The 21,640-nt window shown below is 39.0% G+C and overlaps 2 protein-coding genes across 10 annotated transcripts in view; one reads left to right on the forward strand and one right to left on the reverse strand.

Annotated features, from left to right (window-relative positions):
* The window catches only part of PALLD (palladin, cytoskeletal associated protein), a 452,487-nt gene that overhangs the window by 423,281 nt on the left and 7,566 nt on the right, over nucleotides 1-21,640 (forward strand). For all 9 annotated transcript variants that reach the window (XM_032298624.1, XM_032298625.1, XM_032298622.1 and 6 more), the window contains 4 exons: nucleotides 1,191-1,412; nucleotides 6,177-6,326; nucleotides 16,284-16,378; nucleotides 18,566-18,698. In XM_032298624.1, the coding sequence (XP_032154515.1) occupies nucleotides 1,191-1,412; nucleotides 6,177-6,326; nucleotides 16,284-16,378; nucleotides 18,566-18,698 (600 nt within the window). The remainder of the gene's footprint in view (nucleotides 1-1,190; nucleotides 1,413-6,176; nucleotides 6,327-16,283; nucleotides 16,379-18,565; nucleotides 18,699-21,640) is intronic.
* CBR4 (carbonyl reductase 4) overlaps nucleotides 1-21,640 on the reverse strand; it is a 109,950-nt gene that overhangs the window by 4,998 nt on the left and 83,312 nt on the right. The gene's annotated exons all lie outside the window — the stretch shown is intronic.

Raw genomic sequence — 21,640 nt, forward strand, 5'->3', positions numbered from 1 at the left:
ATGATAGCAACTAGATGAAGCAAAACAACTTGTGGTATATTTCCTGAAGTTTTATTCGTTATGTTGTATTTCTTCCCTCAAACCAACAAACTGTTTTTAAACACTGAGTAATTTCTTTATGAGAAAACATAGTTAAAATTATCTTTCATTTAATATTAAATGGGGAATATTTTACATAGGCTGCCTTGTCTTCATTTCACTTTTTCTTTTTGTTTTGGAGACGGGGTCTCACTCTTTTGCCCAGGCTTGAGTGCAGTGGCACAGTCACAGTCCACGGCAGCCTCAACTTCCCATGATCAAACGATCCTCCCACCTCAGCCTCCCAAGTAGCTGGGACAACAGGCATGTACCCATGCCCAGCTATTTTTTTTTTTTAATTTTTTGTAGAGATGGGGGTCTTACTTTGTTGCCCGGGCTGGTCTCAAACTTCTGGCCTGAAGCAGTCCTCCCGCCCTGGCCTCTCAAAGTATTCGGAATTACAGGCATGAGCTACTGTACCAGGTCTTTATTGCACTGTATAGGCAAGGAAATTGTAGGATCCACCTTAATCACCACAGGAATGTCGATAGGTTGTTTTTTTTTCTTAAGCAAAATTTTGACTAGACTGTCAGTCCTATTTTTTCTTCTAAGGATGGTGGGTTCCTAACAGCTGCAGAGCTAAGGAGGAGGCCCCTGCAAGGCAGGGATTGTTATAGGTGAGATTAAAAAAAAAAAACATGGTACCATTTTTTCCATTATTCTTTTGCTAAAATAGTATGTAATATGGCAGCTGCTTGCCACATGTACTGTTAGCCTTCTGGAGAGAGGCACCACCCCGCATCAGCTTTTACAGAAGGAAATCAGCGTTCCATTATATTTTATTGTTAGCAATAGTTTAGGAATACATAGCTTTGCTTTTGCCTTTTTCTTTCCTTCCCTTTCCTTCCCCTTGCCTGAGAGAAAAGAAGGAAAAAATATTCATCTTTTCCCCCCCCTCTTTTTGGATGATAGGGCTTTGAAGACAATCTGAAATACCATATAAACTCACTTCCAGATGTTTTTTGTTTCATATGGAATTGAATTGGGCTCAGGCTGTGTTTTTAAGCTCTATGGTAAAAATATCAGTCTTCTAGTGCCTTACTGGGGACAGCGGTAGAATCGACACTGTCAGTAGGGATTGAGTCTGCTAACTTAAATTCTCCTTGATACAGGAATACAAAGTCTCCAGCTGTGAACAGAGACTCATCAGTGAAATAGAGTACAGGCTAGAAAGGTCCCCTGTGGATGAATCAGGTGATGAAGTTCAGTATGGAGATGTGCCTGTGGAAAATGGAACGGCACCATTCTTTGAGATGAAGTTGAAACATTACAAGATCTTTGAGGGAATGCCAGTAACTTTCACATGTAGAGTGGCTGGAAATCCAAAGCCAAAGGTGAGTCGGGAACATGGCTTTTTAAGAGTCATTCTCTGAAGAAAAGTTTAGCGTCCAAAACATAGCATGCCAGTACAAGGAAGAGATACAAACAATCTTTCTCAATACCCACAATATAAGGGGTTTTAAATATTCTGAAGTTCTGGGCCACCTTCAGGAGGCATAAGAAACTGAAAAAGGTGGTTGGGGGAGTGGAGTTTGAGTTTGAAGACTACAGTACAGAATAATCAACAAGGAGCCCTTCACACACCTATAGATTTATTCCTCATCGTTACTCCTAATTGCGAATAACTAGACTGAGTTCTGTGAGGTGAGCTGACTTTCCGAGGTCAGAGAGCCCGGTGAGTGGCCAGGTCTGCATATGAACCAGTGCTCTGTACCATACAGAGAAGTAACACTCACCACTGGTTGTTCCAGTCTTTAATCTACAAAACCAAGGCTGTTTATATTAAGAGAGGGAGGTGGGGTGAAGAATATTGTTTAGAATGGATAATAGAAACTTGTGATGGCATGCAGGACCAGGCTGACTGGATGGGAGCCCTCTCCATACAAACATTTGGAAATGCTGGCTAAGGAGCTGCCCTAACTTTACAGGAAGGACCAGAATAACTGTTTACTAGCCCAGCAAAGCAATAAACAGGAGTACACTTTTCCCTAGAACTTGAATGAAAAAAATATAAAAGGCAAAAAATTAGAACCCCTAAACTACACTATCACATGATAGGGAGCCAAAAGCTGAGAAATTAATGTGAAATTTAGTCCTGGATGATTAAAATTCTTAGAAGCAAGCAAACAGTTGCCTTATATAAAGGTAATAATATGTGAAGAAAGAACCATGAGGAGAGTTGTTAGGCTGTCTTTGCATTAGTACAAAGGGATTCCTAAGACTGGGTAATTTATTTTAAAAAACAAACAAACAGGTTTTATTGGCTCAGCTCTGCATGGTATACAGGAAGTGTAGTACCAGGATCTGCTCCTGGTGAGGCCTCAGGAAGCTTACAGTGATGGCAAAGGGGGAGAAGGTGACTCACGCGGCGAGAGTAGGAGCAAGAGATAGAAGTGGCGGAGGGAAGGCTCCAAACTTTTAAACAGCCAGATCTCCTGTGAACTAACTGAGTGAGAACTTATCACCAAGGGGACGGTGCTAAACTATTGATGAGGGATCTAGACCCATGATCCAATCATCTCCCCCCAGGCTCCACCTCCAACACTGGGAATCCCATTTCAGCATGAGATTTGGAGGGGACAGACATCCAAACCATATTAAGAATCAATAGCACAAGAAACAGAAAAACAGAAGGCCAAGTATTGCACAATATTGAACAATCTTAAGTAGCCTCTAAAATAACTTTAAAATGATTGAAACAATTTTTAAAAGAATGGAAACTATAATGAAAGAACAAGATAGTATCAAAAAATGCAAATTTATTATATAAGCATAGAGCAATATATTCAGCGAAATAAAAAGCTTCGTTGTGGCATAAAATGAAAGAACAGAAAGTGACAAAAAAGTAAAAGACACTTGATGCTTTTAGGTGTTAATTTCCTATAGTTCCATGCATTGTTTTGTTTTCCCATTATGCAAGTTTTACCATCATATTCTTTCTTAAGACTGAATTGCAACCCCAAAGTCAAAGATCAAAGAAAATAGCCTTGAATTTTCAAACCCTGTCTACTTCCTAATAAAATGGAATTTTTAAAGTAAACTCCATTGTTATAGAAAACTTGTTACCACATTCTTGGCATAATTTGCACAATAGCTGTGTATCCACACCATGTTATCAAATGCATGCATTAAAAATAAATTTGTAGCTTATGAATGAAATTCAACAACGAATCATATCTTGAACTTCCAAAATATTCATAAAAAGATTCTGTATTATTTTCAAACCTTACACAAGGCTTAAGATCACTGATCAAGTTCTAAGATGATTGATTCTTATAGAATACTACTTTAACTTGAAAGATGGGCTTTTGTTTTTAACATAACTGTACTTTTTTCCTAATACAAATTTAAATGTTTCACAGCTATTAGAGACTTAATCGTTTAAACTTTTTATTGTTAAATGTTCTTCATTCATCCTTCCTTTCTCTCACTCAGTCTTTATCCTGCCATCCTTTTTCTTCCCTCTGATTTATTAAAGGTCTACTTTGGCATATGCCATATAAATTACATTAGGATTGTTAAAGTATGGAATATTCATGTTTAAAGAAATACATGTTTTTTAGGCTTATGTCTTAACATATTTTATTCCTCCTTTGGCATGCTTATTCTAGTTGAGCCATAGGAAGATTGAAAATAATTTCTTATTTACCCTCTTCTCATTCTTGTGCCCTCCCAAATTTCTCCCTCCATTAGTAGGCTTGGTAAAATTTTGGAAATATTTCTTAGATCTTATTTGAAAGTTGTATGCCAAGTATAATGGAAGTCAAAAATACAATTAAAGGAAAGAAATAATTCAAGAATTGGCATTGTGGCAAGAATGCAAAAGGAAGAACTTGTATACTTATTACACCTTCTCTGTTCTATCAGAAGTAGTCAACCATGGCCAGGCATGGTGGCTTATGCCTGTAATCCCAGCATTTGGGAGGCTGAGGCAGGCAGATCACTTGAGGTCAGGACTTTGAGAACAGCCTGGGCAATATGGTGAAACTCCATCTCTACTAAAAATACAAACATTAGCTTAGCATGGTGGTGCACACCTGTAATCCCAGATACTCAGGAGGCTGAAGCAGGAGAATCACTTGAACCCAGGAGACAGAAGTTGCAATGAGCCAAGATCATACCACTGCACTCCAGCCTGGGTGACAGGGCTAGACTCCATCTAAAAAAAAAAAAAAAAAAAGAGTCAACGACTAAAAAGAGTATGATAATTATGAAGTATGATACTTTACATAATTTAATTTTTAGAGCTGAAAGTTACTAGTCCTGTCGATGATTACTTTTTAGATTCTAGAGTTTAATAATACAGTTTCTGTAAATTTGGAGCTATCTGAAAAATACGAGTTTGAAAAGTTACAGCAGTCATCATCCTGATAATTCATGCATTTATTTAGTGCTATACATTTCTAGTCTTTTCCTTTCTTAGGATGGAGGTTTCGAAAAGATTTTTCAGATTCAAATACTTTGACAGACAGTTGAATTTGAATCCCAGTTTATGTTACCAATTTATATACTGATTTACCTTAAGGAAGAAGTTTTTTAACAACAAAAGGGTCTAAAGTATATTTCTTTTGTTAGGAATCAGTTAGGAATACTTTTGGCTGCAAGGAACAAAAATGACAACAAAGAACTTGCTGTGGCTTCAAAAAGGAAAAGTTTATTTGCTTATGTAATAAATCTGGAGGTGGGTTGATGTAGCTGTTAATTCATCACCTCAGCCATGTTAGGGCTATTGGCACTGATTCATTATGATGGGCCTGTCTTTCAACTGTGTTTTCATAACTTAAAAATAATAATGAGCTTGGCTGGGCATGGTGGCTCACACCTGTAATCTTAGCTACTCTGGAGGCTGAGGCAAGAGAATCATTTGAACCTGTGAGGCGGAGTTTTCAGTGAGCCAAGATTACATCACTGCACTCCAGCCTGGGCAACAGAGCGAGACTCCGTCTCAAAAAAAAAAAATAGAACTCAGACACCCATGGACAACTGGTTTTGTTTTGGCTCAAGCCTGTAATCCCAGCACTTTGGGAGGCCGAGGCGGGTGGATCACGAGGTCAAGAGATCAAGACCATCCTGGTCAACATGGTGAAACCCCGTCTCTACTAAAAATACAAAAAATTAGCCGGGCACGGTTGTGCGTGCCTGTAATCCCAGCTACTCAGGAGGCTGAGGCAGGAGAATTGCCTGAACCCAGGAGGCGGAGGTTGCGGTGAGCCGAGATCATGCCATTGCACTCCAGCCTAGGCCTCAGCCTCCTGGGCTCAAGCAATCCTCCTGACTCTGACTCCCAAATAGCTAGGAATGTGGGCATGCACCACCACACCGAGATAGTTTATTTTTTGTCGAGAAAGGGTCTTACTGTGTTGCCCAGGCTGGTCTTGAATTCCTGGGCCTGAGCAGTCCTCCTGCCTCAGCCTCCCAAAGTGCTGGGATTACAGGCAAGAGCCACTGTACCTGGCCTACATTTAATTTTTTATCAACTCAGTTATATGTCTTAAAATTATTATACTTTTCAATACTACTGTGTTTTCTTTAACATAATGGGGAGAGGGGACAAACATTTAACCTTTGATCCTATGCTTCCTGGCCTAGAAATGAGGCAGTAGTGTTCCACCCACCACCAATCTTTAGTCATTACCTCTCTCCCTACCAACCTCTTCTATTTGTCAAACACAATTCTCTGAAGTGATCAGAGTTTGAGGTCTGCTTTTGTTCTCCAAAACAACCTTTTTACCTTTATTTTATACACAGTACATTTTAATTCCTGGTACATTTGAAAAAAGAAGCAAAAAGAAAAATGCCTATAATGCCACTTTATGGAAATAATCATTGGCAAAATTCAATATATATCCGTGCATATAAATAATATATGAATGTAAGTGCCATTTTTTAAAAAACAAAAGGAGGATATATAATTTCAAAACTCAACTAGAATTTAAATTGTTTTTTTCCATTGAAAAATCAATTTCTGATTCAGGTATTTTGTTTAAAAACATGAAAACTCAGATCCGCTCTACAAACCACACTGTTACTATTTGCAGTCCTCCAGATAGAGTAGGAGTCACAAACTCTTCGTCTTTCATCTTTGTTTCCTTTCACAGATCTACTGGTTTAAAGATGGGAAGCAGATTTCTCCAAAGAGTGATCACTACACCATTCAAAGAGATCTCGATGGGACCTGCTCCCTCCATACCACAGCCTCCACTTTAGATGATGATGGGAATTACACAGTTATGGCTGCAAACCCTCAGGTAAAGAACGGTATAGGTCTGGGCTCAGTTCTGTGTCTGGTGCTTACAGGCATTTGACTGGACAGAGGAACTTAAGTAAAAGGTGAAGTTAAGAAGTTTCTTTGATGTATGAAACTATTTTTCCAAATTCTACGCCCCTCTTGGTTTCAGAGGATAGAAAAATTCTTTGTTTCATGAATATTGATTCCATCAGGTGTTCTTCTACAGGAATGCTTCTGGTGCAGATTTCATTCCTTCCACAAATACTACTAAGGGCCTAATATGTACAAACTTCCCACGTGGTTGATGGGGGCACAGTGGTAGACTGGACAAAGTCCTATGGTAAAAAAATAAGCTATTAACAAATACACAAATAATCTAACCAGGTAGGATTGTATGAAGAACATAAAGGAGAAGAGGACAGAGAGTGAGTGGTATGCATAGGCTGTGTAAGAAAAACTCAACAAAGTAAAATACTTTAAAAGAAACCCATCAGTGGAATTTAATGTGCAAGTGTAGACAATGATAATTTTGATAGCATTCAGGTTTATCTGTTTCCATCAAAATGTTTTCTCTTGTATTTGCCTTTGGACTTAGGTTTAAAAAAAATCAGTTGCCTTCCTAGAACTTAGTAGGAGGCTGCTGGGTATCATGTTGCCAATTCAAGCCTGCAAATTCTTTTTCATTATGTTATAAATTTTAGTCACTATGCTGGATATAGGGGGTACAAAAATGAGTAAAAAGTTATTTTGTACCTTAAGAGCTCAATGTATGACAGGGTAGTTTTACTAAGTCTGCAAAAGTCATGTAAATAATACACTTTTAAAAAGAAAAAAAGGCATGGTAAAATGAACAGTTTTCTCTAGAAGTCATCTTTTTGGAATCTCTGAGCTATTTATATCATTTCATATTATTGCTTGTGAAGAAAGTATTTACCATTAGAAAGTATATAAATAATTTTAATAACACTACAAACTTTTACTTAAATTTTGTGTTGAAGGTGCGGTGGCTCATGCCTGTAATCCCAGCACTTTGGGAGGCCTAGGCAGGTGGATCGCTTGAGCCTAGGAGTTTGAGACCAGCCTGGCCAACATGGCGAAACTTGTCTCTACTAAAAATACGAAAATTAGCCAGGTGTGGTGGATGCACCTGTAATCCCAGCTACTCTGGAGGTTGAGGCACGAAAATCACTTGAACCTGGGATGCGGAGGTTTCAGTGAGCCAAGACTGCGCCACTGCACTCCAGCCTGGGTGACAGAGTGAGACCCTGTTGCTAAATAAATAAGTAAAGTTTGTTCAAGGTTTATTGTTTTCTAATATTCCATGGTCATAATAAATATACTTTTCTACAATAATATTAAGAATGAAAACAAATTATCCAGCTAATCAGGTTGTGATAGAGGACAGCAAACTCTTCACTGTTAATGAAAAGCTTCTATTTAATGCACATTCTTGAAGTTCTAAATTTTTTAATGCATACATGACCATCACCCTGAAAAGTAGTCTAAATCACAATTAAGAAGTTGTGTTTTAACATTTGTGTTCATATTTGATATATATGAAGAAACAGAAGTGGAACTTGCTTTTTTCTTTTTTTGAGACTGAGTCCAGTGGCATGATCTCGGCTCACTGCAACCTCCACCTCCTGGGTTCCAGCAGTTCTTCTGCCTTAGCCTCTCAAGTAGCTGGAACTACAGGTGTGCACCAGCATGCCTAACTGATTTTTTGTATTTTCAGTAGAGATGGGGTTTTGCCATGTTGGCCAGGCTGATCTGGAACTCCTGACCTCAGGTGATTGGCCCACCTCAGCCTCCCAAAGTGCTGGGATTACAGGTGTGAGCCGTTGTGCCCAGTCTTTTCTTTTCTTTCTTATATTTTCAGTGCATTTCCTTGACGTTAACAAATCCTAGCTTTTAGTTTAGTTTTCTGCATGTTTAAAAAAATGGTGGAGAACTAACAAAATCCAAAATTTTTCTTCATGCTGGGTCGTTTATTCCTTTTTTGCCCTAGAAAGGCTGGGATATATTATGGGATGGAGTTATCCGTGGTCCATAAGTACTTGCCAATACTGGGGCCCTGCTATTAATTTCAAGGCGTTTTTCTTAGCATGTTTTAAATTGTTACTAGAATAAGCCAATTTATAAAACAAAAGAACATAAACGTAAAACTACACTTGTGAGTCTGCTTAGTGTCTTCCTCAAATTAAAGTAATGCATTTTCCCATGTGGAAAAGGTCTTAGTAGGGAAGGACTGACCCAGTGTTCATGAACAATGCCAGTGTACAGAGTTGAAGACAGCAGGCCAGCCTCAGGGCTCAGTAGTCTCCAGTAATTTAAACTCGCGTGACAAACTGAGGAAGTCACTAAATGAAGGTGAGCTGCTGAAGAGCTGCCTTGGATCACTCCATACTACATACATAGAACATCACCTTGTACCCCACAAATGTATGTAATTATAATTTGTCATAATTAAAAATAAATGCACTGGGCATGGTATCTCATGCCTGTAATCCCAGCACTTTGCAAGGCCGAGGTTGGCGGATCGCCTGAGGTCAGGAGTTCAAGACCAGCCTGACCAACATGGAGAAACCCTGTCTCTACTAAAAATACAAAATTGGCTAGGTGTAGTGGTACATGCCTATAATCCCAGCTACTTGGGAGGCTGAGGCAGGACAATTGCTTGAACCCAGGAGGCCGAGATCACGGTGAGCCGAGACTGTGCCATTGCACTCCAGCCTGGGCAACAAGAATGAAACTCTGTCTCAAAAAAAAAAATTTTTTTTTACTTGTTTAGGGACAATGTCTTCCTCAGTCACCGAGGCTGGAGCACAGTGGCATGATCGTGGCTTGCTGTAGCCTCGAACTCAGGCTCAAGCAATCATCCCATCTCAGCCTCCCAAAGCACTGGGATTATAGGCATGAGCCACTGCCATTAGCCAAAAATGAATTTTTAGAAAATAAATGTAATCTTACCCAAAGCCCACTAGCCAAAAAAAGAAACCCTTGTAAACAGAGGGGGAAAAAGGAAGGGAAGGAAATAAGAAAGAAATGTTACTACAAATGCCAAGATTGTAGGGCAACACTGATGATACTGAAAAACCCAGGATGAGGCCGGCAGACTGTGCAGTACAGGGGTTAAGAGCATGAACTTTGGCATCAGGCAGATCTGGGCTGGAATTCTAGCTCAGCCACTCAGTACCTGTGTGACCTTAAGAAGTCACTTAATTCCTCTGTGCCTGTTTCCTCCTTTGTAAAATGAGAATAATAATAATATAGATTTAAATAGTACATATAAAAAGCATTCTGTTTACCTGGCATATAGTATGCTTTCAATAAATGCTAGTTATTGTCATTATTTTAATTCGGAGACAGTAACTACCCCATCTTTAAAGCAACCGGCCTATGACAGAAGCCTGTGGAGCCAGGATGTCAAGGATCAGTTCCGTGTCTAGGTACTCCGTTCCCACAGTACTGTCAGAAAGGAAGCAAGTTAGTTTGGGATGGGATTTCTACCCACTGTGTTGTTGGTGTGTGGTCTTCTGACCTCCTCGCCTTTCTGTTTGATCACCCCCATGGGAAGGGACTTAGGCAGAAGATGTGGCTGTGCCAGAACTGCCACAGCTGTGGGCTTGGGTGGAGGAGCTGTGAGCTAGAGGACGGCCACACCCATAGCACAGCTGACATCAGCCACACATGAAGCTGGGAAGCTGCTTTCTGCTCTCAGCACCCTCAGGGCCAAGAGAAGGCGCAAAAGAGTGGTCACTGCCCTCACTCCAGGCCCCAGTAATTCCACTGCTGAGCCCCATGGTTAACCCTCTCTGGTTCTTTGCTCTACCCTTTGGAGAGAAGACAGAAATGAGAAGTGGAGCAGGCCAGCCTTCCTAACAGAATATCCTATCCCACCTGTGATTTAAGCCAAGGGTAAAATGACTACTCTGCGTCTATCAAAAGGAACAACAAAAAAAGATTCCAAGAACCCCAGGCGTCACAGTAACCAGATCAGTTCCTGACACTACCTATTCCAACCGACTCCAAAGATCAGTTGGCACTCCCAACATCTTAATTAAGGGGTAGGGCTAAGAATCTTCTTTACCTAAATAACCCAAGACAGGCAAAAGGAAGGGAAACTCATGAAGTGAGTCAGAGTCTAGGCCTCAGTGTGTAGATGTGTATATCCCATTGAAATTGCTGTGAGAGAGTTTCTGTATTTATGCCACTTAGCAGTAGTAGTATTTGTTCCAAGTTTCTGAGCATGTTGCCCGATTGATTTTAATTACAAAAGTAAAACCCCTCTTTTCTGTCTTTTCTGTCTTCAGTAACAGGTATGTTCAAATATGGCAGATACAAGTTTTGTGAGTCATCACTTAAAAATTGGAGTGAACTTTACTACCATTAGAAAAACAAAGTGGCATTTAAACCATGACCAGTGACAGACCATTTTTCTATCTAACTCTCGGCATAAGTTACCATTTGTTGCTGCAGGGATGCCATTCTGGAAATGTTTAAGACTGTTAGACTCTCAGCTTTACAACATCGATTACCATATATTAAAGCATTTTGTTCTTATAACTTATGAATCAAAATATGACTTGAAGCAGCCATGTCATAAAAGGCAGTGGAAAAAAATTCAAAATAATCTTTCAACATACAGCAATCCCAAAGGCATAAAGTATAGTTGACAGAAAACTGACATTGACGCCTGACTTCCTTAATGCCCTCTAGTTACCTTAAATTTTGAAATTTCAAAAGTATTTGTGTTTAGGGGAAAAAAGTAATTGGGTTTGAAAGGGGAGAATACATGTATGTTTTCTAGTACACTGTAGCCCAGATGATGTGAAATGACCAAGGACAAGAGAAAGACTAGAGTGGAAAAAACAGTTCAGTAATGAAACACAGACGGCAGAGCGCTCCTGAGCAGTGGAAAATACGTACAGAAAGCAGCCAAGAGAAGGGTGAGAACCAAGGAGGGAGGAAAATATTAAAGTTCAGAATATTTTATAGAATATTGTATTTTTCCACCTGGGTCAATCTTTCGGGAATAAGAAAAACACTTGCTATTATTGACTGCATCCAAATTCTACTTGGGATAGAACAGGCCGCTCTAAACATATACTGGGCTGTTTATCACTCTCAATGTGTGCAGCTCAAGCAATTCATAAGAGACCAAAGCAATCACATAGTTTAGCAAAATAATGAGTGATTGTGCAGTTACACCAAGCAGAATGCCAAAATGAGGATCACAAATAGTTTATTTTAGACTCTAATCCTATCTTTAAGAACAGCTAAATCTAAACAGGAATATTTGACTTGTGTTGTGTTGTGTTGCTAAGTTACTTTGTATTGAACTTGGATTCTGGAATGGCTGTTTTCCAGTTTGATGTTTCCTCAAACTCCATTATGTATACAAGTGGCAAGCTTTTATAAAGACCTGTGTGCCACAAGTTAAATTTCATAAACTATGAAATATAAATGTTATTTCTCTATTATATAAATAATTGGCCTTGCACAAGATATGAAATAATCTTTACAAGCTGGAGGTCTAATACAGAATCACTTTAATAATTCAAACTTATTTGTAATATAAGCTTTAAACTCTGTGGATTTGTTTGGAATAGAAAAGGAGCACACAGCTGAGTTAAATATAAAATGTTAGTCTGTTGCTTATGTTTCGTTTTAGCATTATAAGGTTTCCTGGCTTATTTCAAGCTTCACTTTAAACATTCCCTTCCATTATTCTTATGTTAATAGTAAAGCAGATGGAAATGAGAAAATTAATAAAAGCAAATGCAACAATATTAATGTACATCAGAGCCTACTATGATTACCAGGGTTAATAGGCATATTATTATTAAATTCACTTATTAGCTGGGCGCGGTGGCTCACGCCTGTAATTCCAGCACTTTGAGAGGCTGAGGTGGGTAGATCACCTGAGGTTGGGAGTTCGAGACAAGCCTGGCCAACATGGAGAAACCCTGTCTCTACTAAAAATACAAAATTAGCTGGGTGTGGTGACACATACCTGTAATCCCAGCTACTCGGGAGGCTGAGGCAGGAGAATCACTTGAACTTGGGAGGTGGATGCTGCCGTGAGCCGAGATTGCACCACTGCACTCCAGCCTGGGCAACAAGAGTGAAACTCTGTCTCGAAAAAAAAATCACTTATTGCTAATTCTGTATGATCTGTCTCAAAAATAATATGTTCAGACTTAAAAACCTGAACTTTCTATTATGCACACTGAAGGCATCTTTTCAAAAATGCTTCACTGAACTCTGAGGGTTTTTTTCCCAAATAAAAATGACAGAATTATACAGCTTCTTAGTTTGGATGCTCTCTAAATGCTCCTGGTTATGTATTGGTTAGTAATATATTTAACCAATAACACTACATAAATCAAATGGAATTCTGCCTCCTGAAGACCACAATTCCCCCTTTCATGCTGAGAGTGAAGGTTGACATCAGAATAGAAAGATGACAAATGGTAACTACTCCTTTTTCTCAAATTTGGGAAGTTAAGGAAATATTCTGTGGCAATATTTGTATATAGCGTTCTAAGCAGAAGCAGCGAAAACCTTGAAAACAGTGTAGAAGTCTGTGACCTCCCAGAGTAGCATGCCCACCTGTTCCCCTCCCCTGCCCCATTTTTTTTGGAGAAGGGAGGAAGAGGCAGGCCAAGCATATCAAGAATCTGTTTAGAGTTGAATAAGGTGTATTTCCTCCTCCACATCAAATGCAACCGCCACACTAACAAGCACATTTGAGTATGACTGTGCTTAACACCTTTCAAGCACCAGCTAAAAAGGCTCATCTACTCCCACAGTCTGCCTCCTATGCCGAAGGTATTTTGTTTTTCCTTTGGAGTAAATTACATTATAATACCAAAAAGAAATTCCGTTACATAAACAATTCTAAAGGATGCCTCAAAACTGGTTTTAGAACTATATCCATATTGAGTGCTATAATAATGTCACATTTTGAGCACTGGCTTCATGCAAACACAGTGCTGGCAGGTGCTTTACAAATAGGAATGCCTTTAATCTTCGTGAGAACCCACTAGGTGTTAACTATATGGTCCGATTTTAGAGAAGGAATCGTAGAATGATTAAGTTACCTGCCTAAAGTCACTTGCCTGTAAGGGACGGCAGGACTGGTTTACAAATTTAGACTGATTGCAGGGCTCCTGAGTGCCACCCTGAGGTATTTGAGGCCCATCCCAAGAGGAAAGGCACTAAATGGCAGGGGAGATACTGGTGAAATATGAAGGAATTGTCAAAGGAGGTAAGAGTTTACCTCAAGTAAAGTATATTCACATGGAAATTCTTACTGGGGTCCACCAAGCCACTGGGGCTTCTAAAAACCATCTTGATGGGGATCCATGCATAATGTCTCAGACCCATGGTAACACAGGACCAGCTATGAGTAATTTAACCATGATAATTTATGATGTCACTTACCACTTGATATTTATAAGAGCATTTAGGTTACATCATTTACCACTTACAACATCCTTGTGAGAGATATACATAGCATCCCTAGTTGTACAGAAGAAGAAACAAAGGCTTGAACAAATTCAGTGATTTGCTCAAAGTTTTAGGAAAAGTCAAAACTCAAATCCAAGTTAAAAGGGCGAGTTTGTTGGACTGTTTGTAACAACCCATATCCCCTTGTCCAAATTCAAGGTTAGGTCTGAATTTAACTTACAATATATCTTTTCCTAATCATGTAAATGATTAGTTCATTTTAACTTAACTTGTGGATCCTCTGGGCTTCCTATCACAAGGAAGGATATTATGAGCATTTCATCGTAGAAGCCAGAAAGCAGATAAGGGAGCCACATTCCATATAAGTACAATTGAAGCTATTTATGTAAAACAATACACATACTTCCTTGTCCTCAACCTCCCAAAAGAATCATTAATTTTATGTGTTCATTTGTCATCTCATATGATGCAACAGTTGGGTAGTTTATGATGGGGGTCTTCTAAGCACATACAGACCTGGACAAGTTGTGAAATTTTAGATTTCAAGTTTAGGGAATCCCAAATGTTTGCCAAGAGTTTAGCAGGAGAGAATCTGTATCAAGTGGCCTGTGCTTCAGATACAGTTAATCTGAGTTAGAAATAATTCTCCTTCATAAGGTTAGACTTCATGTCTCCTTGGAAATTTTTAGGAAACATGGTGTTTTAACCGCAGCCTCAATAGCAAATACTGTGAATGCCAGAGGGAATCACATATGTAGTGGTATAAAACTAATTAGGTTTGTTTCTTTATGATGGCCTGTCTTTGATCACTGCTCATTCTTCTCCTGTCTGTATGACATTCCTGTGTTTTGTGATGACCTCTCTTTGGTCATTCCTCATTCTTCTCCTGTGTGTATGATATTCCTGTGTGTCTTTGCCTTTTCTGGGAGGTGCCAGTCCTAAAGAAGTCCAGGATTCAGGAGACCTGCAGAGCCCCACCAGTTAGAGTACTGCCCTTCACTGAAGCCCACTATGGGTGTTTTTCTCTGCATTCCCTCCACTAGTGCCCTTACCCCGATCCCCACTCCAATCTACCTGCAGTTGGAATGCAGTCATTCAAAACACACAGAACACCCCAGCTTCTGTGGCCTGTCTCTATGGGCAGCTTGCAATGAAAATGAGAGCCGATGGAAGAATTTTATTTTCAGTGTAAGGGTATGAGGGCTTCTTATCAACTCTGAGCTAGAATTAAGTCTAATCATTGATGGTACATCTGCTTCTCATTTTTCTCTTGCTGTTACCTTTGGCAGTGATCAGAATTTAGAAGCACATCTTCTCATTCTCCTGAGCGAGTGGAGGAGAAAAATCATGTATTTTGCTACTCTGCTGATAACGGTGAAAAAAAAAATTAAGAGATGGAGCTGAAACCAAAACCAGAGTAACAGTGTGTGGCTTATCCATGTCATCTGGGCGTCCTGAGTATTACTCGTCTGTTCACATATGACAGCATTTATCAGACTCTTTTTTTGCCTTTATTATTTTTAATTGACATAGTTATACATATTTATGAGGTACAGTGTGACATTTCAAAGCATGTATACAATGTGTAATGCTCAATTCATGGTAATTAGCATATCTGTCACCTCAGACATTTATCATTCGTGTTAAAAACACCCAAAATCCACTCTTCCAGCTATATGAAAATACACAATAAATTGTTGTTATAGTCACCCTACAGTGCTATGAAACACTAAAACTTATTCTTCCTATGTGCTGTAATTTTGTATCCATTAACCAACTTCTGGCTATCTCCCTGACCCCACCATCCCATCAAACTTTCAACTGACAAATTTAAGATATAAAATATAGTTTTTTATTACATAGTTTAGGTATTCAGCTCCTTCTGATTTTTAAATCTCAAATATGTTCATTTCATAAGAACATGGTTTCATTTAATCATGAAGCTCTCCTTATCATCCCACGCACACTTCTTACATAACACTCATTTTATCATGCTCACTTTAATACATGGTTTGGGGAAGGGATGCCACTAACATTAAATCAGTATATCATGTAAAAGATCTGAGACAAACATTTAAAACTGTCTAGGTTTGATTTTAGAATCGGCTACAAGTGATCAGATAGCCGCCCATGAAATGGAATCTTCACAAGACACTGGTGTCCTCCTGCTGTAGATTACAATTTAACAGCATGTGTTAAATTGTAAATGCAGGTTACAATTAATTAAACAAGGGTTGTCATTTTAAACCATCCTAGATAAAACAGTAAAGCTTATTTAAGAGTTCCAAAAACAACCTTGTCACCTGAGTAAAAATAGTTTTACTGAGGCACTTTACTCACAGGGAAAGTGTTTTTCTGAAAAGGGTTAGAGTCATTACTAACCTGGCACACTGGTTTGTTATGAAATAATGTCTTACAGAGAATAGGACAGTAGGCATAATAGTGCTTAATGGTTCATGGTTTTAAGTAGCAAATCAGTTATTTCCTGGTATTTCTACAGGGCCGCATCAGTTGTACTGGACGGCTAATGGTACAGGCTGTCAACCAAAGAGGTCGAAGTCCCCGCTCTCCCTCAGGCCATCCTCATGTCAGAAGGTATTTAAGATGTTCCCTCCCATAAGTGTTACTATTTCATTGATTAATATAAATTTAGTACTACTAAATCATCATATAACCACAAAAGTGAACATGATTGGAAGACAGAATATGAATACAAACCTGAAGTGTGTGGCTCCTTGATTGCTGTGCTCGTTTGTGATTCAGAAAGGGAATGTGAACAAACATTTGCTAATGTGTGCTAAGTCCATTCACATACACGATTAATTTGTTAAATAGGACATACTTTATAGGCAAATAAATCAAAACCCAGGACTTTTAAATGACACATGAAAATACTACTAAATGGGCCAGGCACAGTGGCTCACACCTATAATCCCAGCACTTTGGGAGGCTAGAGGTGGGCGGATCATGAGGTAAGACCATCCTGGCTAACATGGTGAAACCCCATCTCTACTACAAATACAAAAAATTAGCTGGGCGTGGTGGCACGCAGTACCACCACTCGGTGGTAGTCCGAGTACTCGGGAGGCTGAGGCAGGAGAATTGCATGAACCCAGGAGGCAGAGGTTGCAATGAGCCAAGAATGCGCCACTGCACTCCAGCCTGGGTGACAGAGCAAGACTCCATCTCAAAAAAAAAAAAAAAAAAAAAGAAAAAGAAAAAATACTACTAAATGGTACACAAATGTTGGAAACCAAACTTCTCTAACCAATAGCTGTGTGAGTTGACCATTATAAGCTATTGCCACTAGGTTTGTTAAAGTCAGCTAATTTATTAATGTTCATTTTTCAGTCACTTAGTTCAAAACATAAGACCATTAGACCACAAATCTTGTAGGTAAGAGTTGTCACATTTTAAATACTCAGGTATCTGCTAACAATAGAGATGCTTTCGATTCCTAGTGGTCCTGAGTCTATGCAAAGACACTGATGGAACAATGGTAGGCAGGGATAGAAAAAGAATATTACTTCCTAGTAACAGACTTGCACCTAAAAAACAAAATACAGTAAGTCAACCAGCCTGCCAACTTGGGTTCCTGTTTAGATATTTTATAGACAGAATATCCTTAAATAGTCCTGACCCTGGATTACAGGCCATAGATGCAAACACCTTTGGTGAAGAGAACAGATAGTTAGCTCACAGAGAATAAGCAGAAAAACAGAGTAAGCATTAAACAAGTGGTGTCTACGCCTCCTGTGTGACCAGATCCACAGAGACTTTTGTTCAGCATTTGGAAGGCCAGAGCATGTGCAGATTTTTTTTTTTCCCATTTGCATGTGCAGATTTAATTCTAACTTCATCGTGGCAATTCCTGTTCACAGGATGCTAGCCCCGTATCTTTGGGTATAAACACAACACATACAGTATTAAGTCAGTCCATTGTCTTGTATTATTCTTTGCTTTTCTTGTTGTCCACAACACATTTAAGCCTTTCCATAGATCAGTGGGTGCTAGAAAGCTTTTTCTCATAAATTAGGCTAAACTATATTAAAAAGATAATAATTATAAGCCTAATATACTTATCTTTCATTTGTTCCACTCTTGCTTTTCCTAGTTAAGTGTTTTTAAACTTATCTTCTCATGACTACCGACAGGATTTATATTCAACATCTTTTAAGTCTTCTCTGCAATTACTTTCAACTGGATTCCTCTTAAAGGTTTCTCTGGCAACCTTTAAAAGTGACAGAGATACACAGAATCTGGGAGATTTGTACAATCTCATTTTTTAAAACAAAAAGTAATACCTCTAGTCATATGGATAATTAATGCAAAAGAAAACTTGCCTAAAAATGTAATTTATTTTCCTGCTTAATATGAAAAAGAATTTTAATTAAAAATATATTGAATTTTTGTAGGGTAGTAAGAACTTTTAATTTCCTAAAAATTTAAAATCATAGTGGAAAGTTCTAGTAATTTCTGTTGAAAAAGATTTGGTAATAAATAATAGTGCTACTTTTCATAAAGTTTTAAAAATATACCCCATTTTTTTCATTTTCCCTTTTATGATTTGTAAGTAGCCTGCAATTGGCAGATAATTAAATTTATAGTAAACTTTCAAATTAAACAAGATTTTGCTTTTCTGATTTTTTAATCTGTAAATATTAGATGTAGGGATCAGATAAGGAAATCATATATTACCCCATGTATTTTAAGAAAACAGATGACTAAAATCTGGAAATAACTACTATCTATATTTCTGTCTGTCATCTTTCTTGTTTCAAGGCCTCGTTCTAGATCAAGGGACAGTGGAGATGAAAATGAGCCAATTCAGGAGCGATTCTTCAGACCTCACTTCTTGCAGGCTCCTGGAGATCTGACTGTTCAAGAAGGAAAGCTCTGCAGAATGGACTGCAAGGTAAGATTTTGTTACTGCTTGCGTATCTATTGCCTCACTTCTCCCCACTTGCCATTTCTCTATAGTTCCTTTTGGGGAAATTACATAAAGTATAAAATGAAGGCCGGGCACAGTGGCTCATGCCCGTAATCCCAGCACTATAAAGGCCAAAGCCAGGCAGATCACTTGATCCCAGGAGTTCAAGACCAGCCTGAGCAGTATAGAAAAACCTCATCTCTACCAAAAATGCAAAAATTAGCCAGGCGTGGTGGCACGCACCTATAGTCCCAGCTACTTGGGAGGCTGAGTTAGAAGGATTGCTTGAGCTCAAGGCTGCAGTGAGCCATGATGGTGCCACTGAATTCCAGCCTGGGTGAAAGAGCAAGACCCTCTCTCAAAAAATAAAATGAGTCTAGCTTAAGAGGGGAAAAAGGGAAATATGCTGGATAGGTATATATTGTTTATTATGATTCTTTTAAATCTACATTAAATATGTTCTTAACTCAGAACCCTACATGACATTCTCCAGAAAGTCATCAGGAGGTTTTATTTATCCCTTTAAATGTTAAAATAATAAATATAATAAATCTACCATGTCTTCATTCTTTTTTCGTGCAGATTTTGTATCCATATATCTACTTAGACTTTTCTTTCTCCCATTTTCTAACTCTGAGAGAAGTCAAAGTGACATCATTCTTTCATCTGTTTCATAGCAGGGCTTTTTAACCCCAGAGTCCTTGGGTAGGCACACTTCACTAGGTGTCTGCACTCTGAAATTACCTACGAAATTATGTGTGTCCATATAACTTTCATCCATTTCTCAAAGGAGTTGAAGGAAAAAATGTTTGAGAAACACTGCTCTAAAATTTTTCGTTTTCTTTTTTTGGCCCACTACTTACTGGCCTTAGATTTGGTATAACTCTTAAATATGGGTAAATTTTTAAAAGTAATTTGGGCTCCCTCTGCTGGTTCTCGATGGGATATCAGAAACATAAGCTGCTTAGAGGATTTGGGCATTGTTTCTTCAGAAAGTAAATCTAGAATTGTAGCAATGTATAAAAACAATAAATACAACAAAAATATTTTATTTCCCAGGATCATTATTTTTACAGTACAAACACACAATTTGAGTTTCAGTGTATATATATATGAGTGTGTATTTATTCATTTTTGGCCTATTAAGAATTACACAGTAGAGCTACCACATGATCCAGTAATTCAACTAGTGCTTATATATCCAAGGAAAATGAAATCAAGAGGCCAGGCGTGGTGGCTCATGCCTGTAATCCGAGTACTTTGGGAGGCTGAGGTGAGTGGATTGCCTGACCTCAGGAGTTCTAGGCCAGCCTGGCCAACATGGTGAAACCCCGTCTCTGCTAAAATACAAAAAATCAGCCAGGTGTGGTGGTGAGAGCCTGTAATCCCAGCTACTCAGGTGGCTGAGGCAAGAGAATTGCTTGAACCCAGAAGGCAGAGGTCGCAGTGAACCGAGATCGTGCCACTGCACTCCAGCCTGGGCAACAGAGTGAGACTCCATCACAAAAAAGAAAAAAGAAAATGTGAAAAATCTTGCCACATGTACAGATAGATCAGGAAAAAAAAATTGTCAGTGTATTTAAGCTTTGAAAGGGAAAAAAATCCTGAAGATAAGCCAAACATTAAAGCAGCAGCTTTTCCTCCAAAAAGCCCCCTCCCCTTTTAGCCCCTGAGGAACATTCCTAGACACTGACCATCCTTCACTGAACTAAATTTTCGGGAAAATAACTATTTCCACTCCTCTAGCAACAAGGATGCCCTTGCTTCCCCACTCTTTCCATGGGTGCCGAGAGTACAGATCTAGTCACACTGTGACCTGCTTAGGTGACCTTCAGCTCCTAAGATCATGCTTTCTTTAGCCAGGAGAACTGGGGTTAGAAGAAAGGGGCATTCTCTTTGCCCTTGCATGAATAACTATCCACTGGATAGGTTCACTGGGAATCAGGTGGTTTGAGAGTTAGGGGTGCTTTGGGCATCTCTCCTGCTGAACACACTGTGGCTTCAGTCCATAGATGGTTTTTCTAGGATCTAACCTGGTGAAGTAGGAGCAAGCAGTGCCATTTTATTTCTAGACCTGGGAACTACAAGGAGCCTAACCAAAGGCATCCACTCCCTCTTCCTCCACACCACTTGTGATGACCTCCAGACAGGGAGAGCAGGGGACAGCAGGAGGACACAGAGCCTGAGCTTCCCAGAAGCCAAGCTGCCTAACGACTGCCGTTTGTTTCCAAAACCTTTTACATCCTTTTCACCAGTCATTTCAGTTTACTTCACTTTTTTTTTTTTCTTTATATTCTGTAGCCCTTTGCTACATGTGTGGTAGGAGGCATCTGGTAGGTAGTATCAGTAAGTATCATAGAGCATGAATGGAATTGGTGAGTCCTCTGGCTGATTCTGGCAAAGCTGGTTCTTCAAAAGAAGTGTTTTACAGTCTAAGTGACATCTTTTTATATAATTTCCTACTAGTAAAGTGGGGGGTAGTGATAAAAATGCCTTCCTTAACAGTGCATTTCTGCCATTCAAAATCAAGGGCAAAACTAAAAGGCTGGCAGGTGGCAACCATGCTGACCCTCTGCGGCACAACATGTTATTAGCAATTAAGTGTTTATCTGACCTCTGGTCAACACAACTGTCAAGGTCTCAAGATTTTATGTTTCCACTATGATGGTAATTTGTTGAGATGGCTTTCTGGATAATTTCATATTGCTCTTGTTATTCAGTTTCAAGGATTATAAAATAATAGCAGCCTTATGTGCTGACAAATGCATTCTCCATAGCTATGGCTACTCCTTGATGAGAAGCTTTATAGTCTTGTATATAAATGCCAGCTCAGTATTTGTCATTATTGTTGGATATCTTTTTTTCCAAAAAGCCCAGAGCCTGGTGCTGACATCATCCCATTAATCTCTATAGCCCTGGGCAAGCTA

Source organism: Sapajus apella, unplaced genomic scaffold (genome assembly GCF_009761245.1).
Source record: "Sapajus apella isolate SASKATOON/1434 unplaced genomic scaffold, GSC_monkey_1.0 scaffold39, whole genome shotgun sequence".
In the NCBI taxonomy this organism is placed as follows: Eukaryota; Metazoa; Chordata; class Mammalia; order Primates; family Cebidae; genus Sapajus; species Sapajus apella.